The 18,694-nt window shown below is 38.2% G+C and overlaps 1 protein-coding gene across 1 annotated transcript; it reads right to left on the minus strand.

The window, feature by feature from the left end:
- Nucleotides 1–545: 545 nt before the first annotated feature.
- Nucleotides 546–18,425, minus strand: tax1bp3 (Tax1 (human T-cell leukemia virus type I) binding protein 3). Its single transcript, XM_057842087.1, has 4 exons — nucleotides 18,255–18,425; nucleotides 12,323–12,442; nucleotides 3,350–3,427; nucleotides 546–3,234 (listed from the first exon to the last, which is right to left on the minus strand). The coding sequence occupies exons 1-4, from the start codon at nucleotides 18,291–18,293 to the stop codon at nucleotides 3,079–3,081; spliced, it is 393 nt and encodes a 130-aa protein (XP_057698070.1). The 5' UTR covers nucleotides 18,294–18,425; the 3' UTR covers nucleotides 546–3,078.
- Between the last annotated feature and the right edge of the window lie 269 nt (nucleotides 18,426–18,694).

Raw genomic sequence — 18,694 nt, forward strand, 5'->3', positions numbered from 1 at the left:
TTTTTTCCAGTATCCGATCAATTTTCAAAATCAGATGACTTGGACTCCGGTGCAAAAATATGCGATGGGACATCCCTAACATACTGTATATACATGTATATTTAAGAAGCATAGGCAGAGTTTTGACTTTTGAGGTGGGGGTTGATGACCCCGAAACACGGTGTCTGCAATAAAATTAACTTAGAAAAATATTTGTAACAATAAGTTAACAATGAGCATTTTTTGTTTCCCATCATTCGTGAGGGGAATTCTAAATCAGGCTGCTTAGGCAATACTTTTCGCCAAGATCGTCATCCATTGAATTTGGCACGCCCGATGGTGTCGTGCCAATATAGTTACCCCAGTCAACAATCGCATCCCCTGGGCGGAGCCATATGGAGGTAGATTTTTGTCTGTATTATTCAATCCCCAAAAAAATTGCTTTAATGAAAAAAAGTTGCTTCAATCAAAATATATATTTTCAACCAAAAAAGGTCGCGTCGATTAAAAAAAAAAAAAAAAAAAAATGTGTTTGAATGCAAAAATAAATTTGAAACTCAAAAAAATGCATTTTCTTTGATTTTTTTTTTTCTTTTTCTTTTTTTTTTTTTGATTGAAGCAACTTTTTCGATTGAAGTAATGTTGATTTGTGTTTGGCCACATTTCGGCTAGGACATTTTTGTCTTTATAATTCAATCAAAAAATAAGTTGCTTAAAAAATAGATAATTTCAAAAAGAAAAATCACTTCAATTAAAAAAGAAAAATTTCAATCATGGAAAAAATTCTTGAATGCGAAAAAATATTTGAGATTGAAAAATTTGCATTTGAACTAGGGCTGTCAAACGAATAAAATTTTTAATCGAGTTAATTACAGCTTAAAAATGAATTAAACGTAAATAATCGCAATTCAAACCATCTATAAAATGTGCCATATTTTTCTGTAAATTATCGTTGGAATGGAAAGATAAGACACAAGATGGATATATACATTCAACATACGGTACATAAGGACTGTGTTTGTTATAACAAGATGGCATTAACATTATTAACATTCTGTTAAAGCGATCCATGGATAGCAAGACTTGTAGTTCTTAAAAGATAAATGTTAGTACAAGTTATAGAAATTTTATATTAAAACCCCTCTTAATGTTTTCGTTTTAGTAAAATTTGTAAAATGTTCAATCAAAAAATAAACTAGTAGCACGCAATTGTTGATGTCAATAATTACTTACACAATGCTCATGGGTGCTGAAGCCTATAAAATCAGTCGCACCCAAGCGCCAGCAGAGGGCGGCAAAACTCCATATAACACAATTATCAAGTGGGCATTTCACTGTTATGTCATTTAAATCTGTCTGAACAGGGCATGTGCATTAATTGCGTCAAATATTTTAACGTGATTAATTTAAAAAATTAATTACCGCCCGTTAACGCGATAATTTTGACAGCCCTAATTTGAACACTTAATTTTTCATCGAGGCCATATTATGGGTAGGACATTTGTGTCTAAAACATTTAATCCCCAAAAAAAGTTGCTTCAATTGAAAAAAAATAATAAATTCAATCAAAGAAAAAAATCATTTGAAAAATAAAATTGCCCTCCGCAAATTAAAAAAAAAAATTATATGCAAAGCAAATGACTGTCTCAGTTGCTAGTCACCTGATCTGGTCGAAAAATAATTTTGACCCATTATAAAAAATATTTTTTTGTTCATTTCATTCATTTTTGTTGCAGTTTTATTGCTTTACAACTTTTATAAATGGGAAAGTCTGCATGCAATGACACTTGTTGGCCACCGGGGGGGCCTGCCCCCCCCCCCTTAAAATCCGCTTTTGTTAAGAAGCCGTACTGAAATTAACTACACACATGTACAGCCATTTCAAATGTCTGTGTCAAAAAAAAAAGAAAAAATTCTACTAAACAAAATCAAGCCGAATTTCATTCCTTTCGTCTTATTTTAATCCAAAACATCTGGATTAGTACAATCAAAATGCCAAACATTTGAGCTGTGAGGCTAGTTTCGACAAAATCTGAAAGCAGACAATGGGAATTCACATTCCAAATCAATAGGTACCAGGTGTGGTGGGTATCAACACCTTTTTTTTTATTAGCTTCACATCAAGTGATTTAAAGGAAAGGATAAAGTTGTGTTCCCAATTTAAAAAAATGATCACAACAGGATCAGGACCCAAATTATTGTTTACAACGTAATAATGCACACACGCTACAAGTAAATACTGTGGAATTTTAGACATCAGTACCAGGGTTCAAACCCCATTTGAGCTGAAGGCATTCCTAGCACAAGGTACACACCCTAGACTGGTCGCCAGCAAGTTGGAGAATTTTCATGGTAACTCAGGGAACTGTATAGTAATTGGCATGAACCACAAATTACCAACAGATTACTACCACTTGCAATAGTCTGAAAATTCCATAGCTCAACTTCCCAAGAAGAGTTTCTGGATTTTACCAGAACAGTTCAGCCCTTTTAAGAGTAATCAACATACAGTTCAGTCTGTACCATGAAAGTGTGCTTCATTACCATGGCAACAAAAGCATATTAATATTCATGATGCACATATTTACTTTGGCAACTGTTAGGATGTACAATCACACACAAATGACTGTCAAACACTGTTGCTATGCTGTCAGTCATGCGACATCCAGTCAATTTTTGATGAAATCTCAAGAAACAATAGGTGCACAATAAGATCCAAAACAAGATATATATATAAAAAAAAATTCTGCTTCTCGATTTTGATTTTGACGCTGTAAGAGCAGTAATAGTTTATGATTGTGGTTATTGAATGGAGTGGTGTAAAAATAGCTACAAATACTTACAAACCAAAAATATAATGTATTATTTCAATTTAATAAAAAAAATGAAAAAATAAAAATCACACATGCAAGTACAGAGTAATGGTAATAAGCTAAATGTCTGAACAAAAATGCATCTCTCCCCTTTATGTTATGAAGACACGCATGGAGTTTTTTTGTGTGTGTGTGTTTGTGTTGGTATGGAATGAAACAGGTACAGGTTCTCTTGTCCAGTGACTTCATAAAGGGACTTGCTCTATTTGGTGGTCCCGATAAGGCCTCAGAGTTTCCGGGCGTGGTGCCCTCCCATTGAATTTTTTACAGCGTCCTCCAATGACTTTCTGGTGACCAAGAGGCGTACCACATCCTCTTTCTTCTTTGTCAGCCTTTTCCGGGCCTGGTCGTGGGTGACCATGGTCATGTCCCAGCCGTTTACCTGCAAACACAAACAACGTGGATATGCTAAGTGGTTATAAAATTTCTTCAATTGGTCAGTAGTTCTGAGCCTCACTGGTGAGTTAATAGTGCCATCTAGTGGAGGTTGTACATACCTGCATAATTTTGTCTCCCATCATCAAACCAGCTGTGTCTGCTGGTCCGTTTGGCGTGATTCGTGTCACATAGATGCCCTGTTGGAGGAAAAAAAAAAAAGTGAAAATGATAGAAACTCATGAAGTGACATCCTAATGTATGTTAATTTGCAGCAAAGAACACACAAAATCCCTAATGCAGAATTATTACTGGCCGATCGGAAGATGTCGATTGCCAAAATAATAGTAAATTACGAGGGTCACAAGGTGAATTTTTCAGTATAAGGACTTCTAATACAGATAGAAGCTTACTTTTTTTCCTTTGTTTTATTTATTTTCACATATCGTATTGGCCCGAATATTAGACGACCCTGATTATAAGACGACCCCCTCTTTTTCAAGACTCAAGTTTGAAAAAGACTTTTTGAACACCAAATTAATTTTTATACAGAAAACAATTACAGTACATCTGAAACAAATGATTCGAACAATAGATTTGAGATTAAAAAAAGCATGTTATTTTGCCTCATTCAAATCTTAATATCTGAACTAGGGCTGTCAAACGATAAAAATTTTTAATCGAGTTAATTACAGCTTAAAAATTAATTAATCGCAATTAATCACAATTCAAACCATCTATAAAATATGCCATATTTTTCTGTAAATTATATATATATTCTGTAAAATAATTTGTTGGAATGGAAAGATAAGACACAAGATGGATATATACATTTAACATACGGTACATAAGGACTGTAGTGGGCATTTCACTCTACTGTCATTTAAATCTGACTATGCTGTCCTCACTCCGAAGCGTATACTTTTTCCAAAGCTAGACAGCTAGTGAACGACGCCTTAATAATCAGACTTCTTCCTTTTTCATCTGATTTATTAATAAAATGGCCTCAAACCATTGTCCTCTTTAGACCGTAGTGAAACTACAAAAAAAAAGTACACAAGCATTGCATTAGCAACAAAGTTAGCTTAGCACGCTATACAGGTTCACTAAACATAAACAAAAAGCGTCTCATACAAAAAAAAAACAACATTTCGCTTACTAACATAATATGTACATTCTTTACAACAACCATACTTACGGACAAATCTTGTCCAAGGATCATATAAGCACAACATTACAATGTAGGCGTCAGCCCGAGACGTCGTGCAGCCATATTGAACTGGCAAGAAAGCAATAAACCATGTCGCAAAGCGACCACAAGAGTTCGCTGTTAGACAGCACAAAAAACCTTGCTGTAAAACTTACCAAAAGGCAGAATACTGTCTGAGCGGGACATGTGCGTTAATTGCGTCAAATATTTTAACGTGATTAATTTAAGAAATTAAATTTTATATTAAAACCCCTCTTAATGTTTTCGTTTTAATAAAATTTGTAAAAAATTTAAACGAAAAATATACTAGTAGCTCGCCATTGTTGATGTCAATAATTACACAATGCTCATGGTGCTGAAACCAATAAAATCAGTCACACCCAAGCGCCAGCAGACGGTGACAAAACACCAAAAAACACAAGTAACAAATGGACATGACACTGTGCTGTCATTTTAATCCGTTTGAGCGGGGCATGTGCTTTAAATGCGTCAAATATTTTAACGTGATTAATTTAAAAAAATTACCGCCCATTAACGCGTTAATTTTGACAGCCCTATGTTATTATATTATATGATATTATATTAAATTATTATAGTTATTTTTATTTTATTTTACTTTTGTTCTGTGAAGAATTCAGAAAGGGTTATTTGATTGTGGCTTTCTGAAAAACAATAAATTTTTACATTTAGGCACTCCTGCAATCGTCACACTTTTTCTGTTCCAAACTGACCTGGCCCCTCATCAGACAAGGAAAAAGTTATATGGCCATCACAGGAAAAAGTTTGGGGATCCCTGGTCTAGACCCTGAATATAAGACGGCTCCCACTTTTTCAGTCTTATTTCAATGCAAAAAAACACCGTCTTATATTCGGGCCAATACGGTAATTTCTTTTGCAGGTTAAAAAAAATTGAGTTTTGGCAATTAACAAAGATGGCCGACCAAGAATTATGCTCCAGAATTGAAGAACGGTCAGTATTAGGTGGGTCCCACACTTTTTCTCTAAAGCGTGGCTCCTGGGGCGTGGCCGCCTCTTCGCCTGCCTGACGGTTGCAGGGATGGGAGGGATCCGGTTCAGTGTGCTCTCCTGCTTTTGCCTTCCCCTCTCTTGTCTGCCCAGGTATCCTCCTTGGGCTCCGGCGCGGGTCGCTGACTGAGTGCCAGGTGGTCGGCGCTCAATCCGGGTGGGGGCCCTGTCCTGCCCCGGGCATACTGAGCCGTGGAGATTACGTGGTGTGCCGTGTCGGTTGGTGGGGTTGCGGCGGTGACTGGTGGGGCGGGTGGTCGGGTGGATGGTGGACGGTTTGCCAGGCACCGCCAGACTATTCTCCCTGTAATTTTCAAACACTGTGAGAAGGATCTAGTCCTTATCATCCTCTCGAGCCCGAACGAAATCATCCATGCAATCAGATTTGTTTATTTGCGTGACGTCTTAATGAGCAATGTCACTCTTGCGCGTTGGAAGTCGTCTCCAAAACAACACAGTTGGTGAACGGGAGAGCCAAGGATATGTTCCAATTCGCTATTCAGTTTTAAATGACCAAAAACACATCGAGTCGCTAAAACCAACAGTCTGTCTCGTGCTAGCCATGTTGAATAAACTTCTCCGTTCTCCACTCTCCTCGTATATTTATTCCCTAGCGTTAGTTGCTTGTCGCTTTATCTCCGGCACGTCCGCCCGTCGCTGATTGGTCCACTCCGCTGTCTGTTTGCTGTGGCTTGCTCCACCACGGGCATCTAATCTGCCGAACGGTCGCCAGACTATAGCTGGAACTACAGTGAGTCTGGTGTACCAGGCAAGCGGACGGTGGCGCGTCCCCTCATCCCTTCCCTGAAGGCCAGTTAATGGGGGCGGAGATAGTCCGGGGGACCACCCTGGTTCCCAAGGGGATGACGGCAGCCCCCGTGCTGGAGCTGGGGAAGGAGGGATGGGCTGTGCTGGCTCACCTCTCACCGGACATGTAAACAGAACTAGATGCGAAATGACAGACTTGCCATTTAGTAGTTGCCGCGTTGTAAACAGCCGCCATCTTAAAGCAGTAGACTTCTCTAGAATGCTCTGTTGTAGCAAACCTAATTAACTTTTTATCTAAAATACTCCTAAATCGGCAAAATCTTGACTTAAATCCATCTTTAAATGATGAAACAGTTTTAAAACTTTGACATGTCGAAAGTAGACAAGGGAAATTATGGAATAACGGGAGCAATTTTATCTTTAAAGGTTGATTCACATCATTAAATTAATTGAATATAGTTTAAAGCTGCTGATACAGAATGGGGACTTGAGTATTTTATTTACTGTTTTTACTGTTAACCTGATACTGAAATATTACTTTGGTGTAGCCTGAGAGGATTTTGAACAATTTTGGAACTAATGTACAAAAGACTAAAGTTTTATTAGTAGTAGTTTTATTGATTTGGATGGATACACTGCCCTCTAGTGGCAACGGTGAATATGACATAACTCATTTAACATGGCTGAATCCAGCTGCTCCTTGTTAAGACCAACATAAGTTGGGATTTTGTTTGAGTTAATGTTTTTTTTTTACCATTCCTAATTTAGTTTATAGGTATATTTGGCCGTTTTTTGGGGGACTACATGTTTGATTGATTTGTTAAGAGCGTTGTAAAAAAAATGTTAGCATTTTATAGCATCTAAGCTAACGAACTTTTGCAATGCAAGTTAGCGAATTGTTAGTCAATTTTTTGTTTGACTTGTTTTTTCTATGCATTCGTAATTTAGTTTATAGTTAGCTGTTTTTTGTGGGGATACGTGTTTGAACGATTTGTTAAGAGCATTGTAAAAAAAAGTTAGCATTTTATAGCATCGAAGCTAACAGACTTTTGCAATGCAAGTTATCGAATTGTTCTCTCATTGTACTTATATCCTTTTTTTTTTTTTTTTAATACCGTTTGAGGCTAAGCTCATTTTAATTTATTTTCAAATGAAAGTGCAATCCTGCGTAGTTTGAAGAAACACTCGGGAATTTTATCTTATTTTCTCATTTAATGCTCTTTTAAAAGTGCAATCTTAGCAAACCTTTGTTTAAAATCTCCTAAAATTCATTCTGCACCACATTATATCTTCCTAATCCGATTACTTGATTATTCGAACTACATAGTTGATTGAATAATCGACTACAAAAATAATCGATAGCTGCAGCCCTAATTTTGATATTTAATAATGATTATATTATTGTGTTTTCTGAAAGAAAAATAATAACATTAGTTTTGACCTTAATTAAGAAGAACTACATCTCTCATAATGCTTAACGGCTAAACAGCAAGATTGCTCTACAGTGTGTCTCACACTGTTAATTTATTAATTTACTTATTTTTTGGGGCTATAATATCAACATCTTGTTGGGAAATTGTCATGAGGACTGTTTTTTATTGAACTGGTCAGGTTTTATTGTGTGATTTAGCTGTAAACTAGCTTTCCAATCTGGCAACCCCGCCTACGAAGCATCTAAGCCCCTGAAGTCATCTAGAACCGGTTTGATGTGTTTTGCAAGAAAAAGAACCAAACAGGATGAGGGCGATTTCTACTAGACTGGGAAATAATTGTCAACAATACAAGACAATCATATAATTATCAGTAACTTTTGTCATTTTCAAACGCATTTTTTTCATGAAATAATTCAAAACATACCAAATCGTGTCATATCCTGATCGCGATATAAAATGGCCTATTTCATGATGGTGGATTTTTTCAAAACAACACGGCATTTAAAGTAATATTTTACAATTCCTTACTGCCACTAAATGCTCGAAATTAAATACTGTTTAATACAGAGGCCAAAAAATAAACTTTGACAATGGGTGACTTACCGCTTTGAATGGAAATGTGCTTACTGGATATAATTTTCTCCCTTCTTTTGGAATATGTGGATGCAGGAGTAGTTTACGGTTTTCACTCAACCCAAGTAAATGTAGGGAGAACATTCAAACTACACAGTGGCAAATCTAGAACTTCAGGACTGTGAGGCAGACATGCTAATCACAAGTCCAACGAGATGCTGTAAAAAACTCATGAGGTAATAGCAGTGGATTTCGTGCAATGTGAACCAATAATAATATCCACCGAACAACAATGTTTGATTATGATTGTTCAGTTTACACGCAAGCTGTGTAAAACAATAGGTCTACTGTCAACATGCATAAATCCTATGACATCATCCTAGTTACTTAAGTAATGCGTTAAGGCATGTTGTTGATAACATCTCACCAGACTGATTCTGTTCAAACAGGTGTGGAATTGTTATCTGTGAGTAAATGAAATGTTATAAACAACTTGAAGAGTTTTTTTTTTGCAATTGAGTGCTTACTTGCATCTTTACATGATTTTTCACACATGCATCCCACAAAATTTCACGTTTTTTTGCGTTATTGCAGTTGTTAAGTCTAATTTTAACAATACGTTTTAAGTGTTCTCATTGCCTAGTTCTCGCTCTCAAAATATGTGTTTAAATGATATTTCGTTTAGCAAAATTTCCACTTATCATGGGAGGGATCTGTTACGTAGCCCCAAAGGCAGGAGGTGGATTTTAGTATTAAATAACAATAAAAGAAAATCAAATTAATATTGTTTAATGTTAAAACATATACATAGACAGTTTTAAAGTGCCGATGACACCAAAAAGCATGTTTTTTTCATAAATCACGTGGTATTTTATGCTCTTGAATGAAATTGACCGCTTGGATGTGTGTGGAAGCGATCGTTTTTTTCAATGTTTTGAATCCCGCGCCATAAAAATTAGTGTTGCACCGATACCATCTTTTGGGCCCGATACCGATAGAGATACCTGGCTGTGCAGTATCTGCCGATACAGATACCATTCCGATACCACTCTGTTTGCAAAAAAAAACAAAAAACAAAAAAAACCCATATATATATATATATGTGTGTGTGTGTGTGTGTGTGTGTGTACGTATAAGGGATGCAACGATACAGTTAAGTCACGGTTCAGTACGATTTTCGATACAATTCAATACATTTAATGCTCTGAAACAGAAAATACAACTGTTATTATTATTATTTTAATTAATTAATTTATTTTATTTGCTAACAAGCAAAAAATAACAGTGCCACCACATAAACAAGCATTTTAGTGCATAATATTTATGTGCTTACTTCTTACTGAGCTAAAGAAATTTTGTATATAAGTGCTGAGAATAATCTTTACTGTTTGTAAAGTGGGGCACACTGTTGATTGCTGCAGCTCTCTTACCAGCTATATTTACCATATATGCAAAACATCCTATTTGTGGTCCGAGTCTATCTGTAACATGTACTGAATTAACAGTATTTGCAGCATTATCTATAGTCACTGGTATGGATTGATTTGGCCTGCTTAACCTCCATTCAGTCATGGCGGTTTCTAATTCATCAATGTAGTATATGGACTACGCGTCGCTCTGGGCTCACGCAGCTAATGGCATGGGATCTAATGTAGCACATCTAGGTTTCTATTTGATGATATCTAGTGTGTGCGCGCGAGAGTTGGTATGGGATCTAACATAAGACATCTAGGTTGCTATTTGATGATATCTAGTGTGTGCGCTGCGCCGCTAGAGTGTTTTCTGGCCACAGAAGTCACTTCTGCTCATTACTGCACAACACCAGCATATGACATTCGACTTTCATGAACAGAACGAGTTTGAAGTACGGCGCTCTTAATTTGCCACTCATTGTTCATCGTGAAACCATGAGTTTGCTTAGTCTCCCACGGTCTTAACCTTTCTGATCCCATCGGCGTTACAACAACAGGCGTTAGCTTACGCATGCTAATCGTTTGTAAATGCCATGTTAGATGAGCAGCGTAACATCGCGGATATGCGTTGTAGTTTACACCCTTAATATTGAAGACAAAGGTGGTAATATTGAGACAAAGATATACAAATGTCATGCATCGAGATTTGGGAAGTTAGCTCACGTGGGGAGGACAGTACATTTGCGTCCAAGTGATGCCAGTAGATGGTATCGGCGCCCTAAATGTTGGTACTCGTCGGTACCGATACCACCAATTCGGGCCGGATCGGCGCTCCCTGCCGATACTGGTATCGGTGCAACTTTAATAAAAATGAATAACTTCCTGTTTTGAGCAGGAATGCGAATGAGCATTGCTTTATAGCATGCAGATGTACTGCGGCTGATTTTGCAGTTTAATTCGTTTATTTTTCGCATCACGCCAGCCAAATGTGCTGTGCTGCAGAAAATTGTTGCTGCACCAGGGAGAGGCGTGTCAGCCAGGCTTTCAAAAGGTTCCCATTCACCGCGAATATTGGCCAAAACAAGCCCTACTACTGTGGGACCATTGGACTTACGAGGAGGTGAGTAAACATCGTATTTTGTATTATGTCAAATACTGGGATCATGGCACACATTTTAATACGGAGGTGGCTTGCATTTTGTGGCTGATTGTCCACAGAGAATGCTACACTGCCGACGACCGGCGGCTTGTTGCACACCCCAATCTATACACGGCTCATTGCCCTCTTCATGTGCCTGGTGTTATGTCAAATTTTTAACCCCATCAGAAATTGCAACTTGTGTTGTGTTGTGTTAAAAATGTCTGCGAACACAGCGATTACTAAGTGAACACTCGAAACTTTCTTTAAATAAAGGACTATTTACTTACGTTTGATCATGGACGGACAGGTAGAAAAGTTCTCCTCAGACACATTCTGCCATGTTAGCTGCACAACAACTGCACGCTGCTCTCTCACTGTTTATGTCATCGCCGTGTAGTATAGCATTATTTTACGCCGTATTCGTGTTGACCATGTGGCAGCTACGCACTCCTCCGACGTCGGCCAGTTTGTCCGGCGGGCATTCTCCAGCTGCTTCCCCGGCAAACGACTTTTCCTGCCCTCAGCAGAGTCCAACAAGCTGTAACTTGCTCTGGGCGGGTTGACGATCGGCAAAGACAATCGACAACCCCGCCGCCGTATGACATGACCCTGGGTAGTTTTGTGTGAATTTTCGCTTTGAAAGCCGAGAATGAGACTTTCAAACATCACTTGGTTCGGGTTAGCATGTCGGCTAGCTGTCACGCTTCCTGATTTGTTTGCGCTCTCCAAAGCCGGGGCAAGGAAATGACAAAAGCCGGACTAACTCCGGTGGCATAAAAAAATAGTTTGGGAGGTGTAAGAAGTGGACAGTTTTGACCATTATGGAGTAATTTTACCATGTCGTACTAAATAAATGCCTTTTTAATATTACATATTCCATTTAGCACAAGACTGTTATTTGTCATGCACATACCATTTATTTAGAAATTGGGGAAAAATACTTTGATAAAAAGAATATCCTGCAAAAATATTGGAGTAGAGAGACTGAAACAATGACATTTTGCGGCTCTATTCGTCGCATTTTCCTCGTTCTGAATAATTGCCCCTCAATGGGCTGAATTCTAAATCAAATGAAACCATGACCCTGACGACGTCATCCTCCTGTTGGGGACGCTAGAGCCCTATAATGGTAGGCGTGGCTAAACTGCAGATTAAAAGACTAATTTGTCGTCATCTGCGCTTTGCCAAATTGTCATTTATGTGCAATTTAAAATTAACAAGTATTCATTGAAAAATAATTCTGAAGTAAATAATTACAGTACTTTTACTTTTATTTGAGACATATTATTTTAAAATAAGAGTCCTTCATTACTCTTGGGTATGCTTTTTTTTTTAATACTTGACAAAATTTGCCCCTTCAGTGCCATTCACATAAAGAAAAAATAAAAACATCGACATGGGAAAAGGCAAAAGATTTTGCATCTTTTCCAGGCAGTTTAACTTTTTTTTTTGTGCAAATTTTGCACCTCATTTCCCAGATTGCATGACAGAAAAAAAGGTAAAGTACAATTCCTTAAAAAGTGTGTCCTTACTTTGTCACTCTTGTCCTCTGAAAAGGGATTCTGCCCAGGATCCTGATCGATTCCTCCCCCGATGCTGAATCCAAGGATGAGATTGTCGCCATGTCGCAACTTCTGAATCTCAATCCTTTGCTGTTTGACAGAAGGAAACAAGGAATAAATCATGAGTGATTTCAAACAACAGGTGCACAAATTTGTGACAGTACTTGTGGTTGATCCGAGAATGCGAATGGCTCTTTGGGACAGAACCAGATTGTAAATTCTAATGTCAGTGAAAAACAGCTGCAGGCACAGTAACTGTGATCGCGGGGGTCACTCATCAACACAAAGACTTCCTGTGTGTGTATGGCGTAAGCAGACATTCCGTCAGCGGTGCAGCTGATACAATGAGGTCGAAAAAGGTTCTGCCTGGAAGTCATTCAGTCAATGAAGTGTCGCGAACCCATTTTGGAAGCCTCAAATAAGTTATAAAAAGTCAGCTAAAGACTAAAACGGATGTTTTGTTATGTTTTTCAGGAGTGTGTCAGCACGTGCTCAAAATTAAGTGTGACTTTGAAAAAAAAAAAAGTGACTTTTTTTCCATTGAACAGGATTTTTTTTTTTTTTTTTTTTTAAACATATTAGCAAATTGGAGCATACACTACTGGCCAAAAGTATTTTTCTCAGATAATCCTCAATTTCTCCCAGACAATGATTGCCATTACAAATACTTTGGTAGTAATATCTTCATTTATTTTGATTTCAATGAAAAAACACAAAAGAGAATTAAATTAAATCATTGTCATTTTGCACAAAACTCCAAAAATGGGCCGTACAAAAGTATTGGCACTAGGGGTGTAACGGTACACAAAAATCTCGGTTCGGTAAGTAACTCGGTTTTGAGGTCACGGTTCGGTTCATTTTCGGTACAGTAAGAAAACAAAATGCAAAATATAAATGTGCTAGTTGTTTATTACACACTTTTGTGCTTTCAACAATAGACACATTAGCCTATACAAAGCTAGAATTCTGCACAAAAAGTAAAGGGTATTTAAAGATAATAATCAACAACAATTTGCCTTTCAGACCCTGCGTATTGGTCAGCTTTCTTTCTGAAAGCTAAAGAGAAAAGCAATCCCAATGACAAAGATTTTAACATGTATTTTACAAATGAAATGCCTCAATGAATCATTTTTTTCCCCTCATGAACGGCTTTCAAAAGCTTTATTGGTGGATTTTCTCAAGTTAAAGTGCCACACAGAAATTAATAAATTTAATTGTGTAAGCAGGATCTGTGTATTATTCTTATTATTTAATTACAGGTGTTTTAGCTCATTTCAATTTATTTTATTTAAATGGGCTATTATTTATTTTATTATGTGTTTATATTTTACAAATGTGATGTAGTATTCATTTATATTCTATATTTTATGCTGTATAACTTTAGTTCCTATGTGAATATTAGTTCCTACTTGTTTTGTTGTGGTAGGAGGGTTTTGTATTGAACACGGGGCCGTGTTGGTTATTATTATAGCAGAGAAGACAGCAGTAAATCAACAAAGAAAAGTCAACTGTGCCCCGAGCTACCACTCAAGAGATCTGATGGACTCAAAAAGTGGGATACGATTGCATATTAGTTTTAAAATCGACCGGATCCACCGTATTTTTATACGAGTGGCTTCCAGTCTGCCCGATCCTAGCTAGTAGCATTGACGCAGGAGGGCCGCGTCTCGCGTCAAATAATAAACTCTGCCGTTCTTTTCGCGTGCGTCGCGTTCAGCCGCTTCTGGGACGCGTCTAACACGCGGCCGCACTGCGACTGGTGTGCATTGGCTGACTGACTTTAACGCCCGCGTTTCACTGCGTTCTTGCGGCGGTTACGTTGTCGCGCCGTTGACGTTTCTGGGTTATATACTGTACTACCGTGTTGGTCCTCACTGTAGTAGAGATGACGGAGTAAATATAAGCGACACAAAGAAACTGTAACCCGATCGACTCAAAGCCTCGAAAAGTAAGGGTTACATTACGTCAGAAACTCGTTTGGTATGCCTCCGTTCCTAACCGAGCACCCCGTACCGAAACGGTTCAATACAAATATACATGTACCGTTACACCCTTAATTGGCACCCTTTGAAAAATCATGTGATGCTTCTCTAATTTGTGTAATTAAAAGCAGCTGTTACTTACCTGTGGCACATAACAGGTGGTGCCAATAACTAAGGGGCAGTTTACATGGCGAATCTGCGACACGAAGACACAATGACTGTGTTGCGGAGTGGCCTCGTGTGTATTTGGTGTCGGCAAAGACGGAAGCCGAAGACGAAAAATTCAGAATCCTGCCTCCAAAGTGGAAGAATTCGATTGCGGGGGATTGAGGGGGGGCTTGCTCCGCATGCATATCAAAGGCTCCCGCGGCGCGAGACCGCGCCGATAACGTCAGCACTCGTACACGTCACATTGGCCGTGCGCAGCGGTGCTACTAAACATTAAAAACAGCAAATATGGCGGAATGTCAGCTTTAATTTACTGTTTTAATAATATTTTTAAATTAAATATGTTGAATATTTCCATTTTTGTGCCTTTTTGAACAAAAGAAAAATGCCATTGCTTCGAGTGGGCGGTCATATTTTTTTCCGGGCCAAGGAACTTTGGTGGCGTTAAAGTGCATCATTCGCTGTCACCTTATAAATCTGCACTGCTCCCTAGGGCCTGGCATGAATACTACATCATTTTCATGCGGAATTGCGACATTGTTCGAATGGAGACGGTCCCATATAAATGCAAATTTGAAATTTTTCGTATTCTCGGAGAGTCACCATGTAAACGGCCCCTAAATCACACTTGCAGACATTTAAAATGGATTAAAGTTGACTCAACCTCTGTTCTGCGTGCACCACATCAAGAATGGAGAAAAGAAAGAGGACCAAAGAACTGTCAGAGGACTTGAGAAGCAAAATTGTGACGAAGCGTGGGCAATCTCGAGGCTACAAGCCCATCTTCAAAGACCTGAATGTTGCTGTGTATACCGTGCGCAGTGACATCAATAGGTGTAAAGCCCATGGCACTGTGACTAACCTCCCTAGATGCGGACGGAAAGGAAAAATTGACAAGAGATTTCAACAAAGGATTGTGGGGATGATGGATACAGAACCTCGACTAATATCCAAACAAGTTCAAGCTGTCCTGCAGTCCAAGGGTACAACAGTGTCAACCCGTACTATCCGTCGGCATCTGAATGAAAAGAGACTCTATGGTAGGATACCCAGGAAGACCCCACTTCTGACCCAGAGACATACAATAGCCAGGTTGGAGTTAGCCAGAACTTACCTGTGAAAGCCAAAAATGTTTTGGAAGAATGTTATCTGGTCATATGAGACAAAAGTAGAGCTTCTTGGGAAAAGGCATCAACATAAGAGTTTACAGGAAAAAAAGGAGGCCTTCAAAGAAAAGTACACGGTCCCTGGCACAGGTTCCCTGATGTTTTGGGGTTGCTTATCTGCCTCTGGCACTGGACTGCTTGACCATGTGCATGGCATTATGAAGTCTGAAGGCTACCAAAAAATTTTGCAGCATAATGTAGGGCCCAGTGTGAGAAAGCTGGGTCTCCCTCACAGATCATGGGTCTTCCAGCAGGACAATGACCCAAAACACACTTCAAAAAGCACTAGAAAATGGTTTGAGAGAAAGCACTGGAGACTTCTAAAGTGGCCTGCAATGAGTCCAGACCTGAATCCCATAGAACACCTGTGGAGGGATCTGAAAATGGCAGTTTGGAGAAGCCACCCTTCAAATCTCAGAAACCTGTAGCAGTTGGTCAAAGAAGAAGAATAAACAATTCCAGCAAAGCATTGTAAGAAACTCATTGATGGATACCGGAAGCAGTTGTTCGCAGTTATTATAAGGTTGTGCTACCAAGTATTAGGCTGAAGGCGCCAATTCTTTTGTCCGGCCCATTTTTGAGTTTTGGGTAAAATGATAATTATTTAATCTTTTTTCATTCTCTTTTGTGTTTTTTCATTGTAAGCAAAATAAATGAAGACATTACTACCAAAGCATTTGTAATTGCAATCGTTTTCAGGGAGAAATTGACTATTATCTTTAGGGTTGGGCATCAAGCATCGATGGGTATCGGTTCTATCACTCTGATGCTCCCGGAATCGTTCGAATTTTTAAATTTCGATTCCATGTTTCGATACCCTGACCACGGAGCGGGAAAAAATGGCTCAAGTTCAAATACTGATTTTTATATACAAGTTAAAATTGGCCCTTTAAGAAGTTCATATAATTTATAAAATCATCGAGAAGTTAAGACGTTAGCATAAACCATGCCATTTTTTTTTTACCCTGCCTTTTTTTATTGACCCTGCCTCTTAAAAGAATCGGAATCAAGAATCATTCGGAACCGGAATCGAAATGTGGAATCGGAATCATTCTATTTCAAACGATGCTCAACCCTAATTATCTTACAGAATTATAGGGGTGCCAATACTTTTGGCCAGCACTGTAAGTATAAAGTTAAAATAAAACAAATAAAAAAAAAAATATATATATATATATATATATATATTCTAAATAAAATTAAAATAAATTCAGTCTTTTAGGCGAGCCTAAACCCACTGGCACAGATCAACATTATTACCATCAGAACAAAAATAATTGAATTATTTTCCATAAAAAGCACGTGTGTAAGACTTGTATCATGTTTATATTATACACAAACTCTTTCTCAACACAGACAGTTGCCAGAGAGGAAAAAAAAAACACCGCTAGACCCACTAAACACGCTGGAGTAAACTCTCGTAGCTGGTGGGAAACGTTCATGACAGTGTTTACTAACCTTTAATTTTGTATGCGAAATTATATTGGAGGTATTGCCTCCTCGGCAGCCACCTTCCGCAAACATGTTTTACATGTCTGTTGGTCCTCCACCACTAAGCCGCGGCCATCTGTAACTTTTCGGTAGCCGAAGTTTTCCCATAGCAGCGATTTTGTGTTCTTCAATGGGAGAAAAAGTTCAGTAGATTCACCTCCTCCAGCTATTGTGTAGCACAGCTGACTCATTGATACTGAGCAACAACAGGTGGGGGCGGCTTGAGCCTTGCAGCTGCAAGCGAGGGATTTCAACATGCATTTTGGGATATAAAAAATAGCTAATACCTTTGGGACGGTATAATGTATAATTTTTGCAGTTTTGAAACCTTGAAGTTGTTGACAACGTTTTTGCTGACAATGACAAAGTTCTATTATATTCTATTCTATATATTCACACCTAAGAACAAAAGTCTTTGTTGAACCCAATGTTGATGTTTTTGGGACGTAAGAGTTAGCAGGAACACCAAAAAAACAGACTTAACACTGAACCTTATTATTTTTGAAAATCTGGTAGCAAAAAGTCAACATGCAAGGTCAATTTAGATCCTTTTAAAGAGATTTGTAACATTGGAACCAACGAATACCTATCAGAGATTTGCCATTTCTGTACTGTATGACATGACTTCAACCTCAACTTGTCGTAATTCTGATAATTCCCACAGCAAGTGAAGGGATCGCAGTTTTATACATGAAAGCGTGAAGACAACGTCATCCACGTCGACGCCCTTTGATATTACCACCGCTTGACAAACGTAAATAAAATTGTCATCGTTTAGGTATAGTTAAACACTTAAATAATTGATAGAAATAAAATCACTCTTATAAACGCTTTGCGGCAGCTGCTACTTTGATGCGTTTGAGTTCCCGACAAAACCGTTTCGTTACGATAAGCTAGCTAGAGAATAAAACGAGCTAAAATCCTGTCAAGAAATATTAAGTTGCTGACTATAACCCCAACACTTGTTATATTATAAGCGAACTAAGGTGTTAGAGAATAAAAACAACACGCTTGTTTGAACTTGGCGTAAAAATATGAACAATGGAGGAGTAACGTTGAACGTCTCATTCCTACTAGTGTCAAACTTCAACTTACCACGACAGCAGTCAGTGGTTGCCCAGGGATATAAGACATTTTGTCGTTGCCAAAAAAATAAATAAATAAAAATAAACGCAACCTGAATGTAAACTCGGGCAAGGGAGGGGAAAAAAATCCAAAGTGGGGCAACTTCCTTGTAGACTACATGGGATTTATCCCTTGCTGAAAACTGGGAGTGGCCATTAAAAAATACCAAATGACCTGGTGCATTGTGGTTAATGTAGTTGTGTCGCTTGTAATTAGTATTCCAAGCAAAAGAACTATACTGCAAGTTAGCCAGAGGTGGGTAGAGTAGCCAAATATTTTACTCAAGTAGGAGTAGCGTTACTTTTAAATGTTATTACTCATGTAAAAGTAGTCATCCAAAAATTTACTCAAGTACAACTAAAAAAGTATTCGTTGAAAAGAATACTCTAGTGACTAACTGCAAAAAAAAT

The sequence above is a fragment of the Corythoichthys intestinalis genome, chromosome 7 (genome assembly GCF_030265065.1).
Source record: "Corythoichthys intestinalis isolate RoL2023-P3 chromosome 7, ASM3026506v1, whole genome shotgun sequence".
Taxonomy (NCBI): Eukaryota; Metazoa; Chordata; class Actinopteri; order Syngnathiformes; family Syngnathidae; genus Corythoichthys; species Corythoichthys intestinalis.